This window comes from Tripterygium wilfordii, chromosome 9, assembly GCF_013401445.1.
Source record: "Tripterygium wilfordii isolate XIE 37 chromosome 9, ASM1340144v1, whole genome shotgun sequence".
Taxonomy (NCBI): domain Eukaryota; kingdom Viridiplantae; phylum Streptophyta; class Magnoliopsida; order Celastrales; family Celastraceae; genus Tripterygium; species Tripterygium wilfordii.
Window position 1 is genome coordinate 14,969,419 of NC_052240.1, and position 21,667 is coordinate 14,991,085.

The window sequence follows — 21,667 nt, forward strand, 5'->3', positions numbered from 1 at the left end:
TTTAAAGTTTTCGAGGTGGAACAGCCACTTTATAATGAATAATAAATCAATAGATATATTATGTTAACATTCAATACACATATTATATGGATCTTGCATTCTCACTAATAATGAAATCTATTACTTATATATAAAGCCCCTGGTGGGCCTGTGCTGAGGTGGCGATTAGAGTGTGTTTTATGCAATCACGAGTTTGGTTGTGTTTCTGATTGTGGTTCGTCCAATATCTGGTGGCGAAAAACGACGACGTTTGCGAAGTTTGTCCAAAAAACGATGTCGTTTATTTTGCCCATGGAAAGAACAAAATTGTATAGCGATACCCGACAATTCCAAAGAATTCCAGATCCCACCAGAGTCTCACTCTTCTTTCGATCTACCTTTTTTTCGGTTCATGCATCTTCTCTGACATAGCTTTCGTCTGTTTGTTGTCTTGATGATAGCTCCCTGTTGCTTCTCCTACCTCAGCTTCGCTGAGGTCCTTGAGCGTGTGTGGTTTGCAAAGCGATTCACTGCGGGTGTTAGGCGGGGTTTGTGGTGTTTTAGCACTAAGTGCAGGTATATGGTTTTTTGGTGTTTGTCTGATTGCTATAAACACTAAAAATGATTTTGGATACTATGCGATGCTACTTCGACAACCAGGAGTCAGCTTATGTTCTGGGCATTCTTTCGGGATTGTGCTATGGGTGTAAGGCGGATTTGTGAGACTGTGTTCGATCTCCTTTTGTTTTGCAAGTTCGTTGGCTCAATTTGTTGTTAGTCAGCTAATTTTTTGTAGCTTTTGTGTATGATTTGGGGTGTCGTGTTGGCAGGTACGTGTGTCAATTGTTCGACTTACTGCGGCTCAGTTAGGTACGTAATTTTTGATCTTTTATTGTCTTTGGGTGTCTCAGGCGGCTCCAATTAGGTTGATAATTGCTGATCTTTTCTCTTTCTTTTTTAGCTTCGTTTGGAGAAGTACCCTGAACCCAATTCCTAATGTATGTTCTTATCGTTAATTATCTTTGCGGTCAAGATGCTGCATTTTCTATTGTACGGATTATCCACTTATTTGTGTGTAAAGAAAGGTGCTTTTAAAAACCCATATTTCTGTGTGAACTTCTAATTGTGTTTGACAACTTCTCTTTCAATCACTCAAGTCTAATAATTGCATATGTGGATTTTTTTTATATGAAAGGCGAGCTGAAATTTTCTTCATCACAAAGAGAAGAAGAGGCCTTTCCAAGAAAGCTCAAGAGCTCTCATCGTCTTCTCTACAACAGGAAAGCTCTTTTAGTACTCCAGTACAAGATTTTTCTCTCCTATTTCCTTTTTGGACTCACTTTGTTTTTCACAATGGTTCGATGGTATCTGTCTATGTGTCTACTTTTTGGATAATATGCATAGGTTTGTTCTGGCATTATTTTTGGTTTTCTCAGCTGATAAACAATTTTGTTATGTCTTCCTTTGATTATTTTGTACCAGCCCCTACAATTTATGTTGGAGTTGGCTGCTATGCTGCTATCTCAAATGGTTATTGAGAAGAGATGGTTAGTTGTGCGAAGAACAACTATGTTCCTGATTCTGTAGGTATGTCTCTTAACTTCACTTTGTCGGTCACTTGATTTTTGTCAGTGTCACCTTCAATAGAATACGGGGGATTATCAATAGAATACAGGGGATTATTGTACTTATATTTCTTTTCTAATTACTGATGCATAGGCCTTGACATACATTTCTGCAAATAATATGCTTGCTCTGAAGAAGTACCTGAACTCCAAGATACGGGAGGACCAGCGAAGGTCTGAATGTGTTGTGATTTGTCTAACGATCTAGGAGTAGAGAAACTAACAATTGATAGTGAAATTATGCTGATGAGATTATATAAACCTGAACAGGTGCACTCGGTGTTAGAAGTGGACCGGGTAACTAGAAGAGCTCAAATTGCTGCAGCAATGGGGATTACAGTCCTCGCACTACGTATGTTCTTGCTCTTAAGGATGTCTCAGGCGCCCACGAATTCCTCCTCCTCCAATTCCTCCTCCTCCACGGAGGTAGGTTGATGAGAACAAAACTATATTTCATGTTTAGTATCAGGCAAATCCACTAAAGACCATCCTTTTTTTTTTACTTATGCTATTTTCTATAGATTCAACAAATGCTTTTGCTTCTTTTCATAATCTCGACTGGAAGGACACTTGCCCTTCCAATCTGTCTATAAAATGTTATTGTGATATATTGGTCAGGAAAATGGCGACATATTAATGAAACAACAGAGATTGGTGAAGGAACAATGTTCTCCCCAGGAAATCCCAAAACCACCTTCGACAATCCCCACCATGCCAAGGTTTGACCTTTGTGGACTTTTGTCTAATCTCTTGAACAAAGAAAATTGGATTAATGGTAGCAGATGTTGAAACCTTCTTAATTGTTCTATTGTCAATTGTTGAAGTTTGAAGACAAACCGAACTATTCAAACCTGAAAACACTTTTTAGAGATCTATGTATTGGAGAAGATAATGAGTTTTTATTTTTCACATATATATCTCTATATATGATTTATGAATTGCACTGCTTATTAGTATTTTAAGTAATGAAAATATGCAGTTACTATTGTTTGCTTCATATGTCTCTTCTGTTGTGTATGTGTTGGTTCCTATTTGTAATATTGTGTGAAAATCTCTAACAAATCTGTTAATTGATTGGCAGTTGCTGGAGTGTTGACACAGCTAGATATCATTTGATAAACATACACACATGTCGGGCAGCCAGCGGAACTGGGTCCATGGTATTTTTCGAGGAAGGAGATTGCATAGAGCTCCCTTTCATTGGTATTTCTCTTACTAGCCTATTGCATTTTTTCAGCTATGAAGATTATTTTTATCTATTCTTTTTACCTTCACCTTTGATATGATTAGAGTTTTTGAACTACATGCTTTTCCACGAAGTTTACAATGGTTCTATCTGAAGTGAAAGTTTTGTGCAATTGATGTCATGCTGTGTGGTTGATTTCAGAAAATAAGGTGTGGTTTGTCTTTCAAGGAAAAGGTAGGTTAAATACGAAGATGATTAGCGCACTATTATTTGGTACAATCAACTGGAATGATATAATATTGAGCTTACTTGATTTTGGTGTGAAAGTGGGTACAAGCAGGAGTCTTACGTCACGATTTCGAATTAGACTTCACGATGCTTATTTCTATTATATATTTGTGATGCTATATGACAATCTTTGATGTATATAATCATATATACATTTATTTGTTAGATGGAGTTCCAATAATTTTCCTTCCTCATATGTGTGATATACTGATATGTACTGTCAAATCATAGGCCACAAATTAGGATGTAAATGGAATGAATTCAATATCAAGATTCCAAAATTGCCAATCAGTGTTGTTTCTTTTGTCCATTGGTTATTTGGCCTATTTTGGCTATAAATGTCATTCTTTTACATTGCCCGTAAGAATAAATCAACACTTTATTGGTTACTTCGACATTTTTATGTAACTGCTTGCAGCTTGCTTGGTGCAAGTGAATGGTGATGGCCAGAAAGACAAAAATAGACATTGTTCTTCAATTGCGACCGGTGGGAACTTATTGGCAAAATTGTAAGTTGAATCAAGTTTTTGTGTGGAATTACTATATCTTAGTAGAAATTGCTGTATATAAATTATTGTGCACGATCAGTTAATGGAACCATATCTTCTGCTGAGTTTTGTACTACGTTTATTGGGCTACACAAGTAAAGGGAGGTTGAGATGTGAGTATACCAACATCTGTAGTTTTATTGATGGTGATAAACAACAACTTGGTCTTCTATTCATTGTGTGCTTCTTAAACTGATATTCAAGACTGAAATTACTGATATCCCGCCACAACGCGCGGGGGCTAATACTAGTATAATTCATAGATAATACTACAAATCCAATTTTTATGCTTAATTAATTAATGTTTGGAGGGATAATTATTAATCAATTATTCATTTCTGTTTGTTTTTTGTGTTTATAATTAATTAATGACGTATATAATGGGCTGGGTCAAGTTTCAAACACGTCCTGATTGGACCCAAAAACAAGATCCAAGTAATCAACTAAAAGAGTGAAAGTACGCTCTCTATTCTATTCAAAGGAAACACAAAGCCCACAAATCTAGCAGCCCAAGACCCATAAACCACCCCTTCCACTTCCAGCTCCAGGTGAAGACGACACCAAGGCTTAGGGCACTAAAACAAGTGGCGAAGGCTGAACAGAGATCGAAGAGGCGATATCTTGTCACCCACGGCTCTCTCTCTCTGTGTCTTCGCTCTCACAAACAGATCTATATGAACAACCCATTAGGCTTCAAGAATAAAATGTCTCTCTCTTTCGCAGCTTCTATTCGTACACAGCTAGAGGAGTTTCTTCAATTCTTCTATTGGATGAATCACGGTATTTAAGAGGTATTAAAAACTATGCATGAAAGTGATGAAACAGTAGAGACACGACACAAAAAAGCTTTTGCCTTTTATAGCTTGCGACAAAACCATTCAACAGTGTCATCAATGTCCGTAGATGAGAACACCTTCCCCAATAAATTTGGGTCACCAAACCTTCATAAATACACAACCCACACCACTGTTTTTGGAACGTGGGCATATTATTATTACATACACCGGTAGTAGCTGCAGTATGTGTTAACTTGGGCTTGAAGGCACTCATCTTTCTTCTTGTTTGCTTCATTCGTGTATTCATATGCCTCTTGGGTCAAAAACCTCGAGGACGGACTTTTTTTTATCTTCTAAGTAAGGTTTGTTTCCGAATTTCTTTAATATGTTTGGTTTCTTCTTGCAATACTATTTTTAATTTGTTTCAATTGATCCACGACTTTATGTCATTTCATTTGTAATGCAATAATCTTTCTTTTAATTTGTGCATATTTATTCCAAAATTATTAGTAATGTGGTGAAGCAGCATAATAATATTTCTTTAATTCACTCATGCATTTATATTTATATGAATTACGAAGGGCTCGCTCATCCCAATTAATTAGCTGCTTCTTAATAATTTGCTACAGCGTCCAATTGATATTAATCTCTCATGGCTTTGCCTTTGCGTCTCAAATTTGACATGGATTATTATAACCAGGTATTTTTTCCACTTCCTTTTCTTTCTCTGTTCTTTTTATCACAAGGTTTAAAAAAGATTTTACTGTCCGATATTGGTGAGTAATCATATAAGAATCAGAATGTCTATTTTTATTCAAACGTGATTGGTTGAAGTTGTTGAGTACCGTTGATCAATGTCAGCTAATTAATATCACCAGTAAATATTCCATGAATGCTTAGGGTTTTAGGATTTGATCTTTAACATGTTTTTCTTTCTTTTCTTTTCTTTCTTGTTTGACTTTCCCTCACAGGTTCTATTTGAAGGAAACTCGTGTGTGAAAAAATTTATTCTCAACAGACCCCATAAGTTAAATAGCCTCAATTATCACATGGTAAGTTAGACAGACCTGTTTTGCTATAGTGATTGTGTGAATACACATTGCACATACATATATATATACAATCGACTCCGCTTAATTTTTATGTTTGTGGCAGGTCTCTCAGATGACACAGAAGTTGAAACAATATGAGAGTGACCCAAACGTTAAACTTGTGATATTGAAGGTAGAGAATCAGCTGAAACAAAGCATTGCAATGTGTTTGTTTTCAAGGCTTAAAAATTTGACATGTTTTTGCTGCAGGGGAAGGGAAAAGCATTCTGTGCTGGTGGGGATGTTGTATCAGCGTATATTTGTATTATGGCAGGTGAAAATTATTGAACAGGTGTATTTGTACAAATTAAACAGTGCCTAACGTTGCAGTCTCCTCTACCATTTAATTACAGAGTCAGAAAGTTTGTAACAATAGAATGTTAAAGAAAAAAGTTATCTCTTGTTGGATGGAACAGGACATTGGGTCATGGCTGCAAAATTCTATGAGAAACAACTCATCTTGGACCATATAATTGCTACGTATAAAAAGCCCTTGGTTAGTGATTTAACATGTTGACATCTTTATCATATCCATTAATGCTGCTTGTGTATTTATAATTCATATCAAATTTCATATATCTATCTAATCATTGTAGATTGCAATGGTTGATGGAATTGTGATGGGAGGTGGAGCTGGGTTATCAATGAATGCGACTTTCAGGGTTGTAACTGAGAATACTGTATGCTTTCCCCTGCTTTTCTCAGTCTGCAAATCTCAAGTGTTCATATGTGTGTGTAGAACATTTATCTTTCACATGTACATTTTGCAGGTGTTTGCCATGCCAGAAGCGGAAATAGGACTTTTTACTGATGTGGGTGCATCATATTTTCTTTCCAGGCTTCCAGGACACTTGGGTACTTCTGTAGCATTGTTCCAAACAGTTTTTCCCCACTGGGACCATGTGTGTTTGTGTTTATGTGTTTCTGCATTGCTTAGTCTAACTCATGGAAAACAATACAATATACACAGGAGAATACTTGGCTCTTACTGGAGCTCGAATAAATGGAAGAGAAATGGTTGGATGTAGCCTTGCAACTCATTTTGTCCTGTCAAAGGTACATTTATTTAAAGGATAATCTGATGATAGAATTCATGCCTAAATAACATTTATCCACTGAAAATATAAAATTGATTGATATTTTCTGTTATGTGTAGAATCTCCCTTTGTTGGAAAGTGCACTGGAGAAGGTGACTTCTGGTGATAAAGCTGCATTTTCTGAGATCATCAGCAAATTTTCAGAGGAAACAGGAGTAGAAGAAGATGGTTTTTTCAATAGAAGGTAATTAATAAGTCATATGATTATCTGAAGTATATGAGTTAATAAGTCAGTGGTAGATTTGCAGGGGTTAACCTAGAAGTCACAAGTTCAATTTCTGAGAACAGTCTTTTTCATATATTATGTGGGGGTAAGGTCTGCGCATACATTGCTTGCCCCTGATCCTCCCACAGCAGAAGTCTATTGCACGGGTGGTGTTTACCTCTTTTTTTTTGCCTTTTGAATTAATAAGAGATTTGTTTACTTATGAATTAGGTTGGATATTATCAACAAATGTTTCTCAAGGAAAACAGTTGAGGAGATACTATCATCACTGGTGAGAAACCAACTATTCTAGTTCTAGGTATCATTTTTAGGCAAAAATCATTTTAGAGACATAGCCCATAGGACATGATCAATTTGCTTGTTTTCAGGAACAGGATAATGGACAAGAAGAGTGGATTCTCAATGCAATAAACTCGATGAAGTCATCTTGTCCATTAAGTCTCAAGATTTCTTGTAGATCGGTAATTCTGATAGTACATTGGGAAAAACTTATATTACTTTTGTTAGTTTTTGTGCTTCTTGACTAGTTCCACTTCCATATAAAGCAAAGTTTTCTCTTCTTCTGAATATCATAATAATAGATAAGAGAAGGAAGAGTTCAAGCTGTTGAACAATGCCTCATTCGCGAATACACCATTTTTTGCAACATAGTGAGAAGAACAGTTAGCAATGATTTCTTTGAGGTATTTAAAAGGTCAAAAATTGCTCCTTTGAGTGCCAAAGACAAACTACATTTGATATGTGTTTTTTTTTTTTTGGTAGGGTTCGAGGGCAATGTTACTGGAAAAAGACAAGAAACCTAAGGTACATACACTTCATATATACAGCATCTCAATTTCGTCATCTGGAAGAAGACTAATTTTGATTAATGATGGGTTCTTGACGTTTTTTATTTTTATGTTCTTAATTTGTACAGTGGGAGCCTTCAAAACTAGAGCTAGTTAGTGAGGAAATGGTCGAGAAATGTTTTGCTAAAATTGATGAAGATGGCTGGGAATTTCTGAAGTTTCCTGTGAGACTCTACTCAGTTGATGATGTCAGGGCAAGACTTTGAAACTGGAAACTCATGCTAGCTAGCTACTTTGGTTTTAAATACAGTTAGAATGTGAGACCTATGTTTTTTAATTAGCGAATGATGAGTAGATTAATAATACATAAGACACTCTCTACTCTTCATGTATTGGGTTTTTATTGCATCCAGTCCGCAATGGATCAACACCCGAAAAGATGAGATGCAGGCAATCAAAGGGTGTTGAAATTGAATCCTGCAATGCATCATTGCTTCAACATGTGAAAATGCCTACCTAAGACGTTAATTTATCGCCAACAGAAATTAGAAAGGAGAAGAAAACTATCAATTGTTATCATAGCAGATATTCCAACATTGCATCAGCATATCAATTGCAGTCACTGTCACTTTATCCAGCCAAGCAAGCTTCCACAGAATTATGGGATACAATAAATTAGAGAGAATAAATGTATCCAAAAAGGATCTATTGTCTACAAAAACAATTTACCGACTTATATTAAACAACCAGGCTTTCACAGTCCACAGTGGAGGTGGGGGGGTTCCAGAAGCGCAGGATGTAGGGCAGAGAGACTGTCGCGTGAAATTGAGGATCAAAGAGAAACTTAATGTTAAAATGTCAAAATGAAAGCAGTGAAAATTTGCCATTTTACGATGGACATGGAAAATTCCACACAAAAAAAATGGAAGAAAACCATATATAGGTTACCATTCCAACAAAACTCAATATAAAGGTTGCTTTTAGAGCAGCCCAGGGTCTCCTAATGTATCATTGAGATGGAACAACGCGTCTATAAACTGCTTGGAAAGTCTGTCCCCCATTCCTAGCGACCTTCTGCCCTTCCTCAGTTGCAGAACTCAAGAGCTTTACAACTGGATCCGCTTCAAGCTCTTCCTCTGCGAGAGCTTCAAACATGGGGTGACTCTCCAAACAAGTTTTCATCCAGTCTCCAAGTTCTTCCACATCTGTGATTGTGTATATAATCCCACCAATCCCAAGAACATAGGCATACTCATCCAGCAAGTGCATACTGATTACCCTCCTGCGATGATTCTTCTCCTTGAAGTGAGGATCTGGGAAGAGGAAAAACATCTTTGAAAGTTGTCCTTTCTCAAAGTAGTTAGGAATGTACTTCATAGAATTGGTCCGGACCACAGAGATATTTTGGTATTGACTATGATTCGAGATCCTTAAAGCTAAAATACGCTCTTTAACATACTCTGTGACCTTATCCCTAAGCTCCATACCAATCATCAGGGTGTCAGGAAAAAGGGTTGAAAGACTGATTAGAAGCCCTCCAAATCCGCAACCAATATCCGCAAATTTGATCTTCCTGGAACTATCAGCTTGATCAGAAGAGGTAAAAAATAGAGGATAACTAAGTGAATAGTCCACGTGACTAGGAGAAACTGGAACAGGGAAGTGAGAGTCGCTCAGTGGGTTACTATGAGCTCTTGCTCGGTAGAAACGCTTTCTGGGTAGTCCAGTTGACTTGCTTAGAGTTGGATTTGACTTACTTTGCAACATTTTTTCTTTTGCAACTGCATGATGGATTGGCGACAAGTCAGAACTCCGAGGGAAACAAAATCAAAAATCAAATGTAGAACCAATTCAATTCGCTCATGATTTTACTTTTCTTCCTGAATATATAAAGTTATAAAGTTATGCTTGTCTTTGTTTTCAAAAAATAAACAAAAATAGAATTAAAAGGAATCGCTTGCCATTGCCATTGCCATTGCCATTGCCAATGCCAATTTGTGGATGAACAGCTTGTTAATGCCAACATGCAGGACAATTTATAACAATATAATAAAACATAACCATAAAATCACCCAGCTAGAGGATCAAATAAATGAAAAATAACAACGTGAAAGGAGGAAGGAGAAGGTATGAGATTGCCAAACTGCTATGTCTAAGCTAGCCTCTTCGATTTCTCGATAAAGAGAAATATGACCAACGGTGGTCCGAACTCCGAAGGTATATACAAATAATTTCTCTTTTGATACTTGGTACTATTAGATAGTGTCCATAAATCTCATGATAGGTACCCAAAGATTCATAGTGAACTTCGATCGGAGCTTCTCGTGAGCAGATTGGGTCAAAATAAATCAACAAACGAAAAACGATAATTTATAGAAACAAAAAGAATACGATAATGAAGTTGAATATAGATGGCGAAAAGCAGAATTTAAAAGAAGATTAAGACAGTTTTCTCGTTACCTGGTAGTCGAAGAAACCAAACCCTAGATTTCCCGCTACTCTGTGTGTGTGTGTGAGTACGCCCGATGTTACCTCCTCCCACTCCTACTTTACTTGTGTGGGTTTGGCTCCCAGTGGGCCGCTTGCCTACAACAGCCCAATTCAATAGTAAAGTTAAAAATATATAGTTGGGCTTGAAGCCCAATAAAATAATTCAAAGCCAAGGAAGGCACAGGATAGTGTGTTTTTTTTTTAAAAAAGGGCACCCGTAGTTCGCATCTCTATGTCTAGGGATTGGCATCGGGCCGGGTCTGTCCAAAAATATGAGGTCCAAGCCAGCCCTGGGCTCAAATCTGGATTTATCATTTGGGATTTAGGTCGGGTTTGGGATGAAAATGGAAGTCCAGGCCCGAGCCCAAATGAGGCGGGCCAATGGGCCGGGTTTAACTATTATTTTTTTTTTGACAGATATATATATACACATGCAGACTGCAGTTAATACACACAAATACAGGAATTCTCATATAAGGGTCTAAAATAAAGGTCACTTTTTAATGGTGTAAATGAGTGAGATGACATTTGGGGCCCATTGCTTTGTATTCCACATGTTTCAGATTAATGGTGTAAACATATACCCTTATTTTATACCCTTATGTGAGAATTCATGTATATATATATATTATATACAATATATGTAGATATATACATATTTTATATATAAAAAAATAATGTATGGTGTCTAATCAAACTTCGGGCTTCGGGTCTAGGCCCGTGAGCCAAATGGTGACCCCTATCTACGTCCCTTACTCCTTGATTGCAATCTGGTAGTTGAGAGAAGTGAAATGTTTGATGAATAATACTGTAATGAAGTTTGATGGGCATTAATCAAGGAAAGTAGCATATAATTATTCAAGAGCTTGCCCTGAATAATATTAATGAAAAGGCCGGCTAGATTATATATGCATGGACTGTATGTTGTTTCTCTAAAGCTTGTTTTTGGGTGTCGTTTCTCAAAAGCTTAAGAGTGCAAGAAGTATACTCTTCCAAACCTACCAAATCTCCGAGCAAAGCATTATATAAATCAAGATCACGGGATCACTTCTCTTGCTCCAGCTTAGGGTACTAGAGAGATGAACAATACCACTACTAGTATTGGAATAAATGGGCATGCCAAGTTCCCTGATACGTATATGAACGTGGAGCACTGCGTCTGCATGGATTTGGATAACTACTGACATTGCATCTTTGCTCATACATGTATTAATTTTAAGTTATGATGCATTGCTTAGTTTGCAAGAACATCTGCTTCTGTTCTTATCTCGCACCTCTTTCGGAAGTTTATAGGTGGAGGGGGGAGGGGGGGAGAGAGGGAGGGAGGGGAGGGGAGGGGAAGGGATCAGAACTAGGCAATAGTTATAGGGTACCCCTTCTTTCCCCCAATTGTGTAAAGGTGATAGATATATCGAGGAATCAAGAAAAATCAATAATCAAATTACAACTCTAAGTCTCAAACACCACATTACTCGATGTATCTGGATATCTAATTGTCTGTCTAGTGTGAAAAGATCTAAAAAGGACGAAAACAAAAGAGCAGGAGCTTCAAAAAACATCAATCAGGGTCCATCAACCATGGTACTCCGTAGCCCCCAAAAGCCCTTGCCAAGAGCACACAGGTACTTCCTGCATTCTGCAAAATTGAAATAAACTTCCTATTGACAATGTATCAGGCCAAACATTACTATGTTTGAATCAAGATGGCCTACACAAATTTATAGCAAAGTTGAATGCCATAAGCTATTAAAAAATTGGCAAAAAATGGTATCATAGAAGCATGGTGATAAACACTGGCAACCAACTAACAAGATTATGGGGGTACTCAGGAGAACTTATTGAACAAGTTTTGTCTTGAGCCTTGCTCGACCTAATAACTGCTAAAATAAGCCCAAGCAAATTCTTATCTACTAATTTCGTACACTGATTCTCGTATGTGTATTGGATGCATTGAGTTCCAATACATAGTCTTGTCCATTTCTACACAAATACTTGAGATTATTATTATTCTATTTTATGCCTCCATATTACATGCATTTAAAACTATTCTATCTCATGCCCTCATCTACATGCATTTAAAACTATCCTTCTATGCTACTAACAAAGCATACCGTCTATATTCCCCAAAGAAAACAGGCCCAGAAAATACTCTGGACTCTACTTGTCAGGATGCCCCCTCTTGGCCTTGCGACGGGAGTGATTGGAATGAGCATTTCGAACAGGTTTCTTTGCCTTATTGCTACACGGGTAAGGTAAACAGAAACGCAATGAAGTCAACAAAGGCATCTTCACCAAGCAAACAGAAAAAGACAAAAAGAAAACCCTCTTTGAACTGAACAACTAGTAAAAAAAAAGCTAACCAGAAAATGGCTGAACATATCCTGGACAAAATGATGATTGGAAGGGCCAACAAAGCAGAAGCCTGCAATAATCAGTGACCACAAGATAATCAGGAGCTCTAAATCATTGGAAAATGCTCAATTGAGAAAAATTGTCACAGTGGCAGAAAAGACGTACCACAAACCACACCAACTCTTTAGTTGCAAGTGTTCTCGTCAACTCATGTTTTTTCAGGATTTCTTGCACATTACCTTGTACCTTAAAAAAATGAACCAGATCATTCATTTACCACAGCACATACATCTTCTGTCTCCAATAGCAAACAACATGAGAATATTACAAACCAAAAGGTATTTACACCAATCCCTCACTCCAAATTTCACAATTTATTTGCACCGCAGAAAGCTTAATATACTGCAAAACTTACAAAGATGATACCATCAATCAACGGGCTCTTGTTAAATTTTAGTTGTGTGAGTTACATATTACTGTGACAGTTTGACACTGCAGTTAAGCTAGTTGTTCTACAATATGTATGATTTGCATTGCCTAATCAACTAAAAAACACACCAAGTGGCCTTCAATTTTGTGCTCAAAAATGTTTACCAATGTCTCTCAGTTGTCCAAACCACTTCTGCTTTTGAGAAGGTAAGATATGAAAGAGAGATTAAAGGGAACCATGGGGGGGGGGGGGGGGGGGGGGGCCAACAAGCTTTTTCTTTTTCTTTTTTTCACCTGTTTAACTTTTCTACTTTTTTCTCTTGAAGGGGCATTTGCACTCCTCCCTCTTCCCTCTGAAGAAGAAAGTGAGGGGCCATTGCCAACCACTGAACTGGTGGTGCTCCTCACCTTGCAACTAGGTCTCATGATGTCAAAAAAGCCATATCTTTACACAATTTTTCAAAATGTGGAACCTCCAAGGTTGGCCTACACCGAACCCTCCTCTCCAAGTATGGCAAAAATGCCACCTTTTTACACAATTAAATTTACAATCTACAATTAATATAGAACCTTCAAGGTATATGGTGAGGCATACTGTTGGAATGATTAATAGATCATTCCACCTTAAGTTCAGACCCCCAAGTTGCAAAAACAAAAGGAAATTATGCCTGATATCGAAAGAACACAATCAAGAATGCATGAACACTTCAAAAATTGAAGACAACATAAAAACAGGAAATAAAACAAAAAAAAAAAATTACTGATACCTGATGATGGTGTGTGGAAGCAGATTCTAAGAACTTCCCATAAGCAAGAACTATCTCTTTCATATATGGCTTCAAAACTGCACGTACTTTATCAAGGTGAGGCTTTGTCAAAGTGGCAACTTGATCAATATATGGCTTACTAAATTTCTTAGCTTCCTGCAGTCACATTAAGCGCACTTCAGAAGGAGATCTACTGAAGCAGATAAATAAAAAACAAAAATACCAAATATACACCTGAAAGTAAGGATCCACTACTTCTTGTACTCTGACAACATGGGGAGTTATTGCAGCCTTCGAAACCTCATACACTTCAATTGTTTTGGTAGTTATGGATTGCACATGTGGTTCAACTTGTGTTTTCATCACCAAAAATTGCTCCTTCGTAGCAGGGATCCATTTCTTGAAGAAACAGGAGGGGGATGAGACTTGAGAAGCATACAATTTTGGACCCAGTAATTATAAAAGTAATCAAAGATGAACACAGAAACAAAACAAAAAAATCAAACTTAAAACAAAAAAACCAACAGCAGTGTAGTTCTGATACACATTAATTCTTTTTAAGTCAAATTATAATATTTTTGTCATATGGCGAGAAAAAAAGGGCATGATTTATCAGACAAGGCTATAAAAGTGATATAAGATCCTGATTTTACATCTCATCCCAACAAGAAAGCAGCAGACTGCATCCAAACCCAGAACATTAGACAGGTGAAATATTTACTGAATACAGAGAGTTGAAGAGAATAAGAGCCTACAGTCTTAATAGTCTCCATGTGGGGCTTAGCCCACTTCTCAGCTTGAGCCTTCTTTTCCAGGGCCTGCATTAAATTAGTGATAGCATTCCATAAGACATAATAATATAATGTGAACAAACAGCAACATGTTTTAAGTAATTCACTGCTTCGCAGGTAATGTACTGAAATGAATAACCACCATGAGACATGGTAAAGAAAGGATAATACCTTCTGATATGCCAAATCCATTGAAGGCTTTCCAAGCTCATTCCAATGAGTTTCCAGGAAGGACTGCAAGAAAATAATTCATTCCAAAGTCCGTGAAAGAAATATTACGATTTAAGATACCACCCATGCTACCAACTTTACCTGACAATGAATCAAATGAACTGCAAGCCAGGATGGAAGCCATGCACCATGAACCTGATCATGTATTGTGCATCAGCCTTGAGACCAAATTAAGTCTCGAAACACAAAATGATATATTCAACAAAGTAACAGTAGTAATGTATGAAATGTGAGCCATTGAAGAGCCTAAGCAATCGTAGTCACTATTCTAACAAATTAAAAAATGCCCACGAAAAATAATACCCACGGTCCACCAGTATCACAATCTGTCTCACACTTGCGCAATAAACAACATGTCTAGGTTTATCATTCAACCGCTGATTTATTATCGACAGTTACCATTCTTTTGTTGAGCTTTCCCATATTCTCATTGGGATAAGCCAAATACAAAAGTTTTAGGCCCTCATTACTGAAAGTAATAACTCACAATTAAGTGATAAAATGGATAGAGCGGCGCAAAAGAGAGTTCGAAATACATATCAGAGTGTCTAACAACCCATTTTACACCTAAACTACATCCAAAAGAAATAATTAAGCATTTAGGGCAATAGAATTTTAATTTCAGCCCAGAAATATTTAAATAGAAAGCCATTGAGAAAAAATTTTCCAGAAAAATGAATCAATCTATCTAAGTCCACCATCAAATACAAAGTCCAGTTAATTGAACTTGAGTACGTGCTAGAGAAGAAAGACCAAAAGCATGACAAATTGATGAAAGAATACAGTACCTCTGTCAATTCTCTACTTTTTGAAGTGGCCTCCAGCTTTGCCTTCATCATCTCTTCCTAAAAATTAGAAAAATATAAACAAAACATGAAAGAAGAATCCAACATGAGAACCTTAGCATCATAAAAGCTTAATAAACGACAATCATACCTCCGCAACTTTAAGAGCACGCTCTGTCTTACGGATTTTGCTCTTCTGCTCATCATTAATCTTTTGAAGCTGTAAAAAATAAATTACCTTGTGTCATTTAGTCATCCAAGAAGAAGATAAAGCAACTCCCAAATTGGTCGGATTAATATGCCTGCACTTAAACCAAAGCTAAAAGGAACATGGTGCAACAACCAAATTACAAACAAAATAAGTCTACCGAGTTCCATATAAACTTTGCAGCAAAGTAGCAAACACAGTGACCAGAGCATGTCTCCTTGAGTTGCAACACAGCCAGGGCACCAACAATGTATCCCCTTAAGAATTATTTTTAAAGCATCCCCTTGACAATGGTAAACATTAAAAATAATAGCATGCGTGATTAAGAAGCTTAACAAAATGTCGGAACATAAGAAACCGATAACAAAGCTACTCAAGGACATTCCACATATTAGAATGTCAACGCAAATTAACATGGAGTACAATGCCTGCAATATTTTTTTTTCTCTCCCCTTAACAAATAACATATAGACAATGCAAAACAGTATGGTTAAAGAATCTATGTGTTAAAATAACAAAATCCCACAAAAGGAAACTTACATTCTCTAGTTTGGAATTCAGTTCCTTCGCTTTCTTCTCTGCTTCACTAGCCCGGGATTTCAAGACATCTTTCTCATTTTCTCGTGTTTCCAATTCCTTTTTCAGTTCATCAATCTGCGTAGAAGAGTAACACTAAGATTTAATCATTTCCAAAAAGAAAATGGTTTACTTGGGAATGTTTTATCTAAACCTGCTTTTCCAGTTCATCAACACGAGCATGAGCCTTTCCAACCTGCTCTGCAGCATCAATCTTCCTCTTTTTCTGAAAGTAAAACACCGTAAAAGCAAGTATAACATTTATCTTCACAGTTCACACCATTCTCATTAGTTAAATAAGTGAGCATAGAGTGTGGAAATAAACCTGAAGGGAGGATACTTCACTTTGCAAAGATGCAATGCTACCAGACTTCTCTTGAATGACTTTCTCCTTCTGTGCTATCAAGTCATCCTTAGTTTTCAATTCTTGAGATTTTCCCTCAATGTGATGCTCTTCATCAGTGATAAAATGTTAAAATAGACACATAAAAAAAATGAAAAGAATAAGTTGAATAAAATGAAAAGAACAACAACATCATCAACACTTGTCAATAAGTGTTCCTTTCCCCTGATGCCTTGTAGGTTACTAAGCAGAGCAGTATCAGCATCCAATTAATGAAAATGAAATCAAAACTAAGATTATCATATATGTACATATGCAACATGAAACTAGGGCAATGTTATTGAGAAAAACTTGGCAGAAATAATTTCCTAATAACCGAGTAGATATTTCAAATGAAAAAAAGGAAACTAACCAAGTTGGTGGATCTTAGAGTTGAGTTGGTCGAGTTCGATCTTCAAGGCGGACGAATCAGAGCGGTCTGATCCAACGGGCTCGCCTCCATGTTCAATAGAGACGTCGGCCCTAATACTGGTGGAAATTAGGGCAAAGAGAAGGCCAAGAAGAGCGAGCTTTGAGGACGTCATAGAAGTGGATCAGCCACCAAACCTCACAAAAGCGGTGAGGCAGTGAGAGAGGGGTAGAAGGAGAATAATGAGTAGTGGGCAGGAAGATACTCTTTGTTGGTCTGTCTACCAACACATAAGATGGAGGTGTAACGTGTTAACCCCAACGCAAGCCAACCAGATTTATTTAAGGGAGCAATTATTTATTTAATAATGTAAACGCCGTGTGGCACGTATGGGGGAAGATAAGCGTGTGGAATGAAGAGAGGGAGAAACGTGGAGAATATCAAATTGTTGATTGTGATTTGTCCAGCCAGAGCCAGCCCCGGGTACACAAAAGAAGGCGGGGTTGGTAGCTGGTGGTGGGACTGAAGAAATTTATTCAATCTGGAAAAAGAAAGAAAGAAAGAAAGATTTTAATATTACTACTACATTCAAATTGAACAATGACTAAACGTAAAATTTCCAAATAATAATAATAAAAAAACCAGGTGTTACTTTCGTTATCAAGTATCAACTTAGATAATCTGGTTAGGAGTCTAATACTGTTGCCAACACAATACTTGCGTTTTGTTATCAAGTTAATCATGCGGAATGTCGTTTTAAGCTTGCAAAGTCAGCAAAAGACAACCGTTTTATTTCTACGGCTACAAAATGGTCAAATGTCCGTCCTGACTCCTGAGGGGTACAATTAAAGAGCAAATCAGGAATCGCCACGTTTCCCCTTTGACCGCATTAGGAGACGAGGGACCCCACTCTCATTGGTCTGCAAAAGAAAAATGAGAACGCTTCCACCACCACCTGCTATACCAGTTCATAGAGCTAAAGAGGGTGTTGGAGAGTTTAGTGATGGGATTTGGTTGAGGTTGAGAAAATGTTGACTACAATGAGTTAGACGTTTGAACAACCTTCCTTAATTTTTGTCTATTATTTATTTATAATACAACACTGTTCCAACTCCGAGAATTGTACATTCTTTTGTCAATTATTGCAACTTTTTTCTTTTGTTTTTTTTTTTTACCTCAGAGGAGTCTATAAATCTCTCTCTTTCCGTCTCTGATCATAAAATCCTGAAGAGTGTTTGGTCCACTGGCAAACCCAACATCGATTGATATGTGTGGAACACCAAACCAATCAAAGTCTTCATACTTCACTAATTACTGTACTACAAAACTAGAATGATGACTCCCGTGACTATCACGAGACATGCAACACGTGCTAAGACAATGCACGTCAGGACACTTAACAGCTAGAGACCACCACATTCTCAAGGCCAAACGTCTGATACACAGCTTCCACAGTCGCTCATGACTCTGCTCCTGAAATTGCAATTGTTATTAATATCAGCGTTCACAAGTCCAACAGGTGAGTTCTGCCCTGAAACCGTCATTCCAGCATAAGCACCATCTCCATGCACGGTGAGTACTGTGGGTGACACATTCGCCAGGCCACGTAGACTCTGACAACTAAGTAGGCTAGAGGGATTTAAACGGTTTTGCATTAGTTGACTCAAATTACACCCTCTGGCAACCATGTCTTCTGCTAACTTCACCTGAAATTGATTCCCAAGCCACATTCCAATTAATCAACTTTCATAGGATTAACCAATTTACAAGTTTCTGATTACGGAAACAGATACCAATTATTCAATTTTTTTTGGTGATCTCTTTCTCATCCACATTGGGTTTTAGTAGACTTTTGCACACCTTTGCTCTCAAAGCTTCTACATCAGATTCAAGGACTCGATTACTAGTGTCAGCCTCGCGATACTGTTGAGTAGCACCTGTAAGTTGCTTGTATACAGATGAGTTTTCTCCTCTCAGTTTCTCAACCTAAGAAGAAGCGTATGAGGAGGTAAAGAAATTAAAATTCCATATTTATTTAGTCCTAGGTAGACAGTCTTCCCTTTGATCATCACGAGTAAGAAGCGCGCACACACTAAGAAATCACAATTTAGAAACCTGAAATTCAAGAACAGCCAGATGGGCTTGTTTTCTTCTTCTTGATCTCCTAGCAGACTCTTTGTTTGAGACCATCCTAGAATTAAACAAAAAATGAAAACGCCCTCTAAGTATGTCAAAGATACATCTTTAAGAGATATAAGAAATAGTGCCAATTACCGTCTAATTCGTCTCAAATCAGTTGGGTCCGTACTCTGTCCACAAGGACCTGCCTCTATTTCTAGGTCTTCATTATCTGATAGTTCCCTTGAGGATCCTCTAGTAGTGACATTAGCTTTGTCTTTAGGCTTCGTAGTCGACATTGGACTGCCAACTGATCAATAATCCATAATTCAGATTTCAGAGCATGAATTAATCCACAAAGAAAGTAACATAAATATGATAATCAGATCAGCAACAGCATAAGAAGTTAGGTTCCTTCTATGCATAATATATGCAGATATCCCTTGCTACATACCACAAATTGATGACTGGGAATCAATTGCTGCTGAGACACTGGATTGTCTGGGTTTAAGGTTTTGCGACCACGAAAAGGTTTCTGCTTGTTCACCATAACTTAAGAGGTCATTCAAAATGTCCTGCATATTCAAATAAGAAATCAATAATAGAACTTATTATTTGCTACAAAAATCCTAAGGATCACAGCTGACAACACTCTCAATCGCTATGATATTAGTTGGTAAATCCATCATACCATGACTTTGATTAACAGGAAAGATATTGGCATTGATTATTGTGTTTCACTATCACCATTTATTGATCACTAAGATAAATTAATTAAAATGCTGACACATTCCAACCTCAGCATATTTTGTCAGGGAGTGGATGGTCACAAACTTACAAAAACAGTAATTTGTCCTGAAACCTAACATTCATTGCCTCCGCTTTCAACCCATTCCTCGCTTTATTTTTAGGAAAGCAAAACCCATTACATGCTTTTATTTGGCACTCCACAAATCTAGACTAGAAGCACAACAAACCAAACCCAAATAACCAAAAACATCGTATATCTATACACAAACAAATATATGCAGTTATGCACGTATATATATATACGAAACACAGTATTGGAATGAAACTGCCAACCAGCTGACAAAACTGATGAGCAGAAATATGCTCCTCTTTTGCGGGTTCTCAAAGAAAAGAATACAAATATACATATACATGTAAGCACAGACACAGTGATGAAGTAGTATTACCATTTACCAGACCCAAGTCACCAAAAAGATGGTTTACGCATACACGAGTATATATACAAAAACACACGTACTAGTGTAGAGTAACCAAAGCAAAAATCACCAGAAGTGAACACCCTTTGGGCTTTCCTGTTCCGAAATGAGAAATAAATAACACAAGCTGACCAACTAAACAAGTAAAATGCTCGGATTCGTCAGAGAAGAGACGGACGACGCCCTCTTCTGACGTTGTGTGAAAACGAAAGATAGTAGGAGGAGAGAACTGACTGACCCGGTTCTTGAAGGGGAAAGCAGGATCATCGGCGAAAATCCCGTCGCAGTAATCAGAGAAGATTTTGTCGATGATGGTGTTATGCGAAAGAGTGGTGTTGCTGATCGATTCTTTGTGCTCCATCATATCACATCGCCTAATGCCTGCATACACAGACGCGCACAGAACCAGAGAGAAGAAGAAGAGGGAAAGGGGCAAAGCTACTCTGTGAGTAAAAGAATCGTTAAATAGAGACCGAGAGGCTCTGCTGATGAAGTTAAAAGTGTTTTCCACTGCTTTTAAGATTACCTTCAAGTCCTTGATTGCTTCTTCTTTTTACGACCTTTCATGCAATGCACCTCCTCCAATTCCAATTTCCAATTAGTTAGGGTTAGGCATATTCTCAATTTCTATCACCCATACTCTTTTTTTTTTTTTTTACTTTCCTCTGTGATGTGATGTACATACTATTTATAACTACTGGGGTATTTATTTTTATTATCATTTGAATATTGATTTACTACTTTAGTAGTGGGGTCAAGGGTGTCGAAAGTCTATAGAAAGGACGGTGTGCTCTTTAATAACCAGAACGAAATCCAGGGCAGGAGCCCTCTTTACTCTTTAGCCTTTTATTCTTTACAGAGGAGCAGACAAGGCAACAACCGCTTGATGGGGACTGGCACCGACCCTGATACTCCAAAAGTTGCCAATAGATGCTTGTCTTTTGACTCTTTTTCTTTTGTCGAAAAAAGGGCTTTCTTTTCCAGTTTTTATATTAATAAAGATGCAATAAGCTTCCATCTTTTTCTATAACCATTGAGCTTTCTTTTGGACTTCCCATACATACCCAAATTTACACAGCTGAATCACCTAGCAAGCCCCACGTTTGTACCACAACACAAAAGATTCCAACTTTCCTTCCACCAATGGATCATGTGCCGTAAGATACATGGAAAGACGATATGGCCGCTTTTGAAAAAAAGATATTGCAAGATCATATTCATAGCGCTCAAACAAAAAAAATAAAAATAAAACAGTAATAAATCATGGGCAAGATCATACACAACTAGCACCACAAGCTCAAAAGCAACCCATAACCTTTATTTGGTGGCTCACACATC

General features: G+C 37.4%; 4 protein-coding genes across 24 annotated transcripts; 1 reads left to right on the plus strand and 3 right to left on the minus strand.

Moving 5' to 3' along the window:
- The first annotated feature begins 316 nt into the window (after window positions 1–316).
- On the plus strand, window positions 317–7,992 carry LOC120004946 (3-hydroxyisobutyryl-CoA hydrolase 1-like). 20 transcript variants are annotated; one of them, XM_038854311.1, is made up of 23 exons: window positions 318–555; window positions 640–732; window positions 810–849; window positions 941–977; window positions 1,175–1,566; window positions 1,699–1,778; window positions 1,875–1,956; window positions 2,686–2,807; window positions 3,497–3,587; window positions 5,032–5,102; window positions 5,374–5,454; window positions 5,558–5,626; window positions 5,704–5,767; window positions 5,910–5,989; window positions 6,090–6,173; window positions 6,264–6,348; window positions 6,464–6,549; window positions 6,650–6,774; window positions 7,027–7,087; window positions 7,185–7,277; window positions 7,398–7,499; window positions 7,579–7,620; window positions 7,733–7,992. In XM_038854311.1, the coding sequence occupies exons 10-23, from the start codon at window positions 5,055–5,057 to the stop codon at window positions 7,868–7,870; spliced, it is 1,158 nt and encodes a 385-aa protein (XP_038710239.1). In that variant the 5' UTR covers window positions 318–555; window positions 640–732; window positions 810–849; window positions 941–977; window positions 1,175–1,566; window positions 1,699–1,778; window positions 1,875–1,956; window positions 2,686–2,807; window positions 3,497–3,587; window positions 5,032–5,054; the 3' UTR covers window positions 7,871–7,992. The 20 variants fall into 20 exon arrangements, with proteins under 20 accessions (XP_038710249.1, XP_038710239.1, XP_038710244.1 ...); XM_038854316.1 differs by having other exon boundaries at window positions 640–698; window positions 941–1,064; XM_038854318.1 differs by having other exon boundaries at window positions 640–685; window positions 941–1,064.
- A 289-nt stretch (window positions 7,993–8,281) lies between these two features.
- LOC120004848 (tRNA (guanine-N(7)-)-methyltransferase) lies at window positions 8,282–10,168 on the minus strand. The gene is made up of 2 exons (XM_038854173.1): window positions 10,065–10,168; window positions 8,282–9,385 (listed from the first exon to the last, which is right to left on the minus strand). The coding sequence occupies exon 2, from the start codon at window positions 9,369–9,371 to the stop codon at window positions 8,613–8,615; it is 759 nt and encodes a 252-aa protein (XP_038710101.1). The 5' UTR covers window positions 9,372–9,385; window positions 10,065–10,168; the 3' UTR covers window positions 8,282–8,612.
- A 1,290-nt stretch (window positions 10,169–11,458) lies between these two features.
- LOC120006253 (WEB family protein At5g55860) lies at window positions 11,459–17,266 on the minus strand. Of its 2 annotated transcripts, none has more exons than XM_038856222.1 (15): window positions 16,989–17,266; window positions 16,559–16,686; window positions 16,388–16,459; window positions 16,198–16,311; window positions 15,601–15,669; window positions 15,453–15,509; window positions 14,746–14,799; window positions 14,605–14,667; window positions 14,398–14,460; window positions 13,877–14,041; window positions 13,643–13,798; window positions 12,612–12,692; window positions 12,455–12,516; window positions 12,206–12,333; window positions 11,459–11,752 (listed from the first exon to the last, which is right to left on the minus strand). In XM_038856222.1, the coding sequence occupies exons 1-14, from the start codon at window positions 17,158–17,160 to the stop codon at window positions 12,252–12,254; spliced, it is 1,338 nt and encodes a 445-aa protein (XP_038712150.1). In that variant the 5' UTR covers window positions 17,161–17,266; the 3' UTR covers window positions 11,459–11,752; window positions 12,206–12,251. The 2 variants fall into 2 exon arrangements, with proteins under 2 accessions (XP_038712150.1, XP_038712149.1); XM_038856221.1 differs by having other exon boundaries at window positions 11,459–11,730; window positions 16,989–17,264.
- An 880-nt stretch (window positions 17,267–18,146) lies between these two features.
- LOC120006522 (basic leucine zipper 9-like) lies at window positions 18,147–20,897 on the minus strand. The gene is made up of 6 exons (XM_038856583.1): window positions 20,568–20,897; window positions 19,558–19,678; window positions 19,260–19,413; window positions 19,101–19,176; window positions 18,846–18,971; window positions 18,147–18,691 (listed from the first exon to the last, which is right to left on the minus strand). The coding sequence occupies exons 1-6, from the start codon at window positions 20,691–20,693 to the stop codon at window positions 18,407–18,409; spliced, it is 888 nt and encodes a 295-aa protein (XP_038712511.1). The 5' UTR covers window positions 20,694–20,897; the 3' UTR covers window positions 18,147–18,406.
- Between the last annotated feature and the right edge of the window lie 770 nt (window positions 20,898–21,667).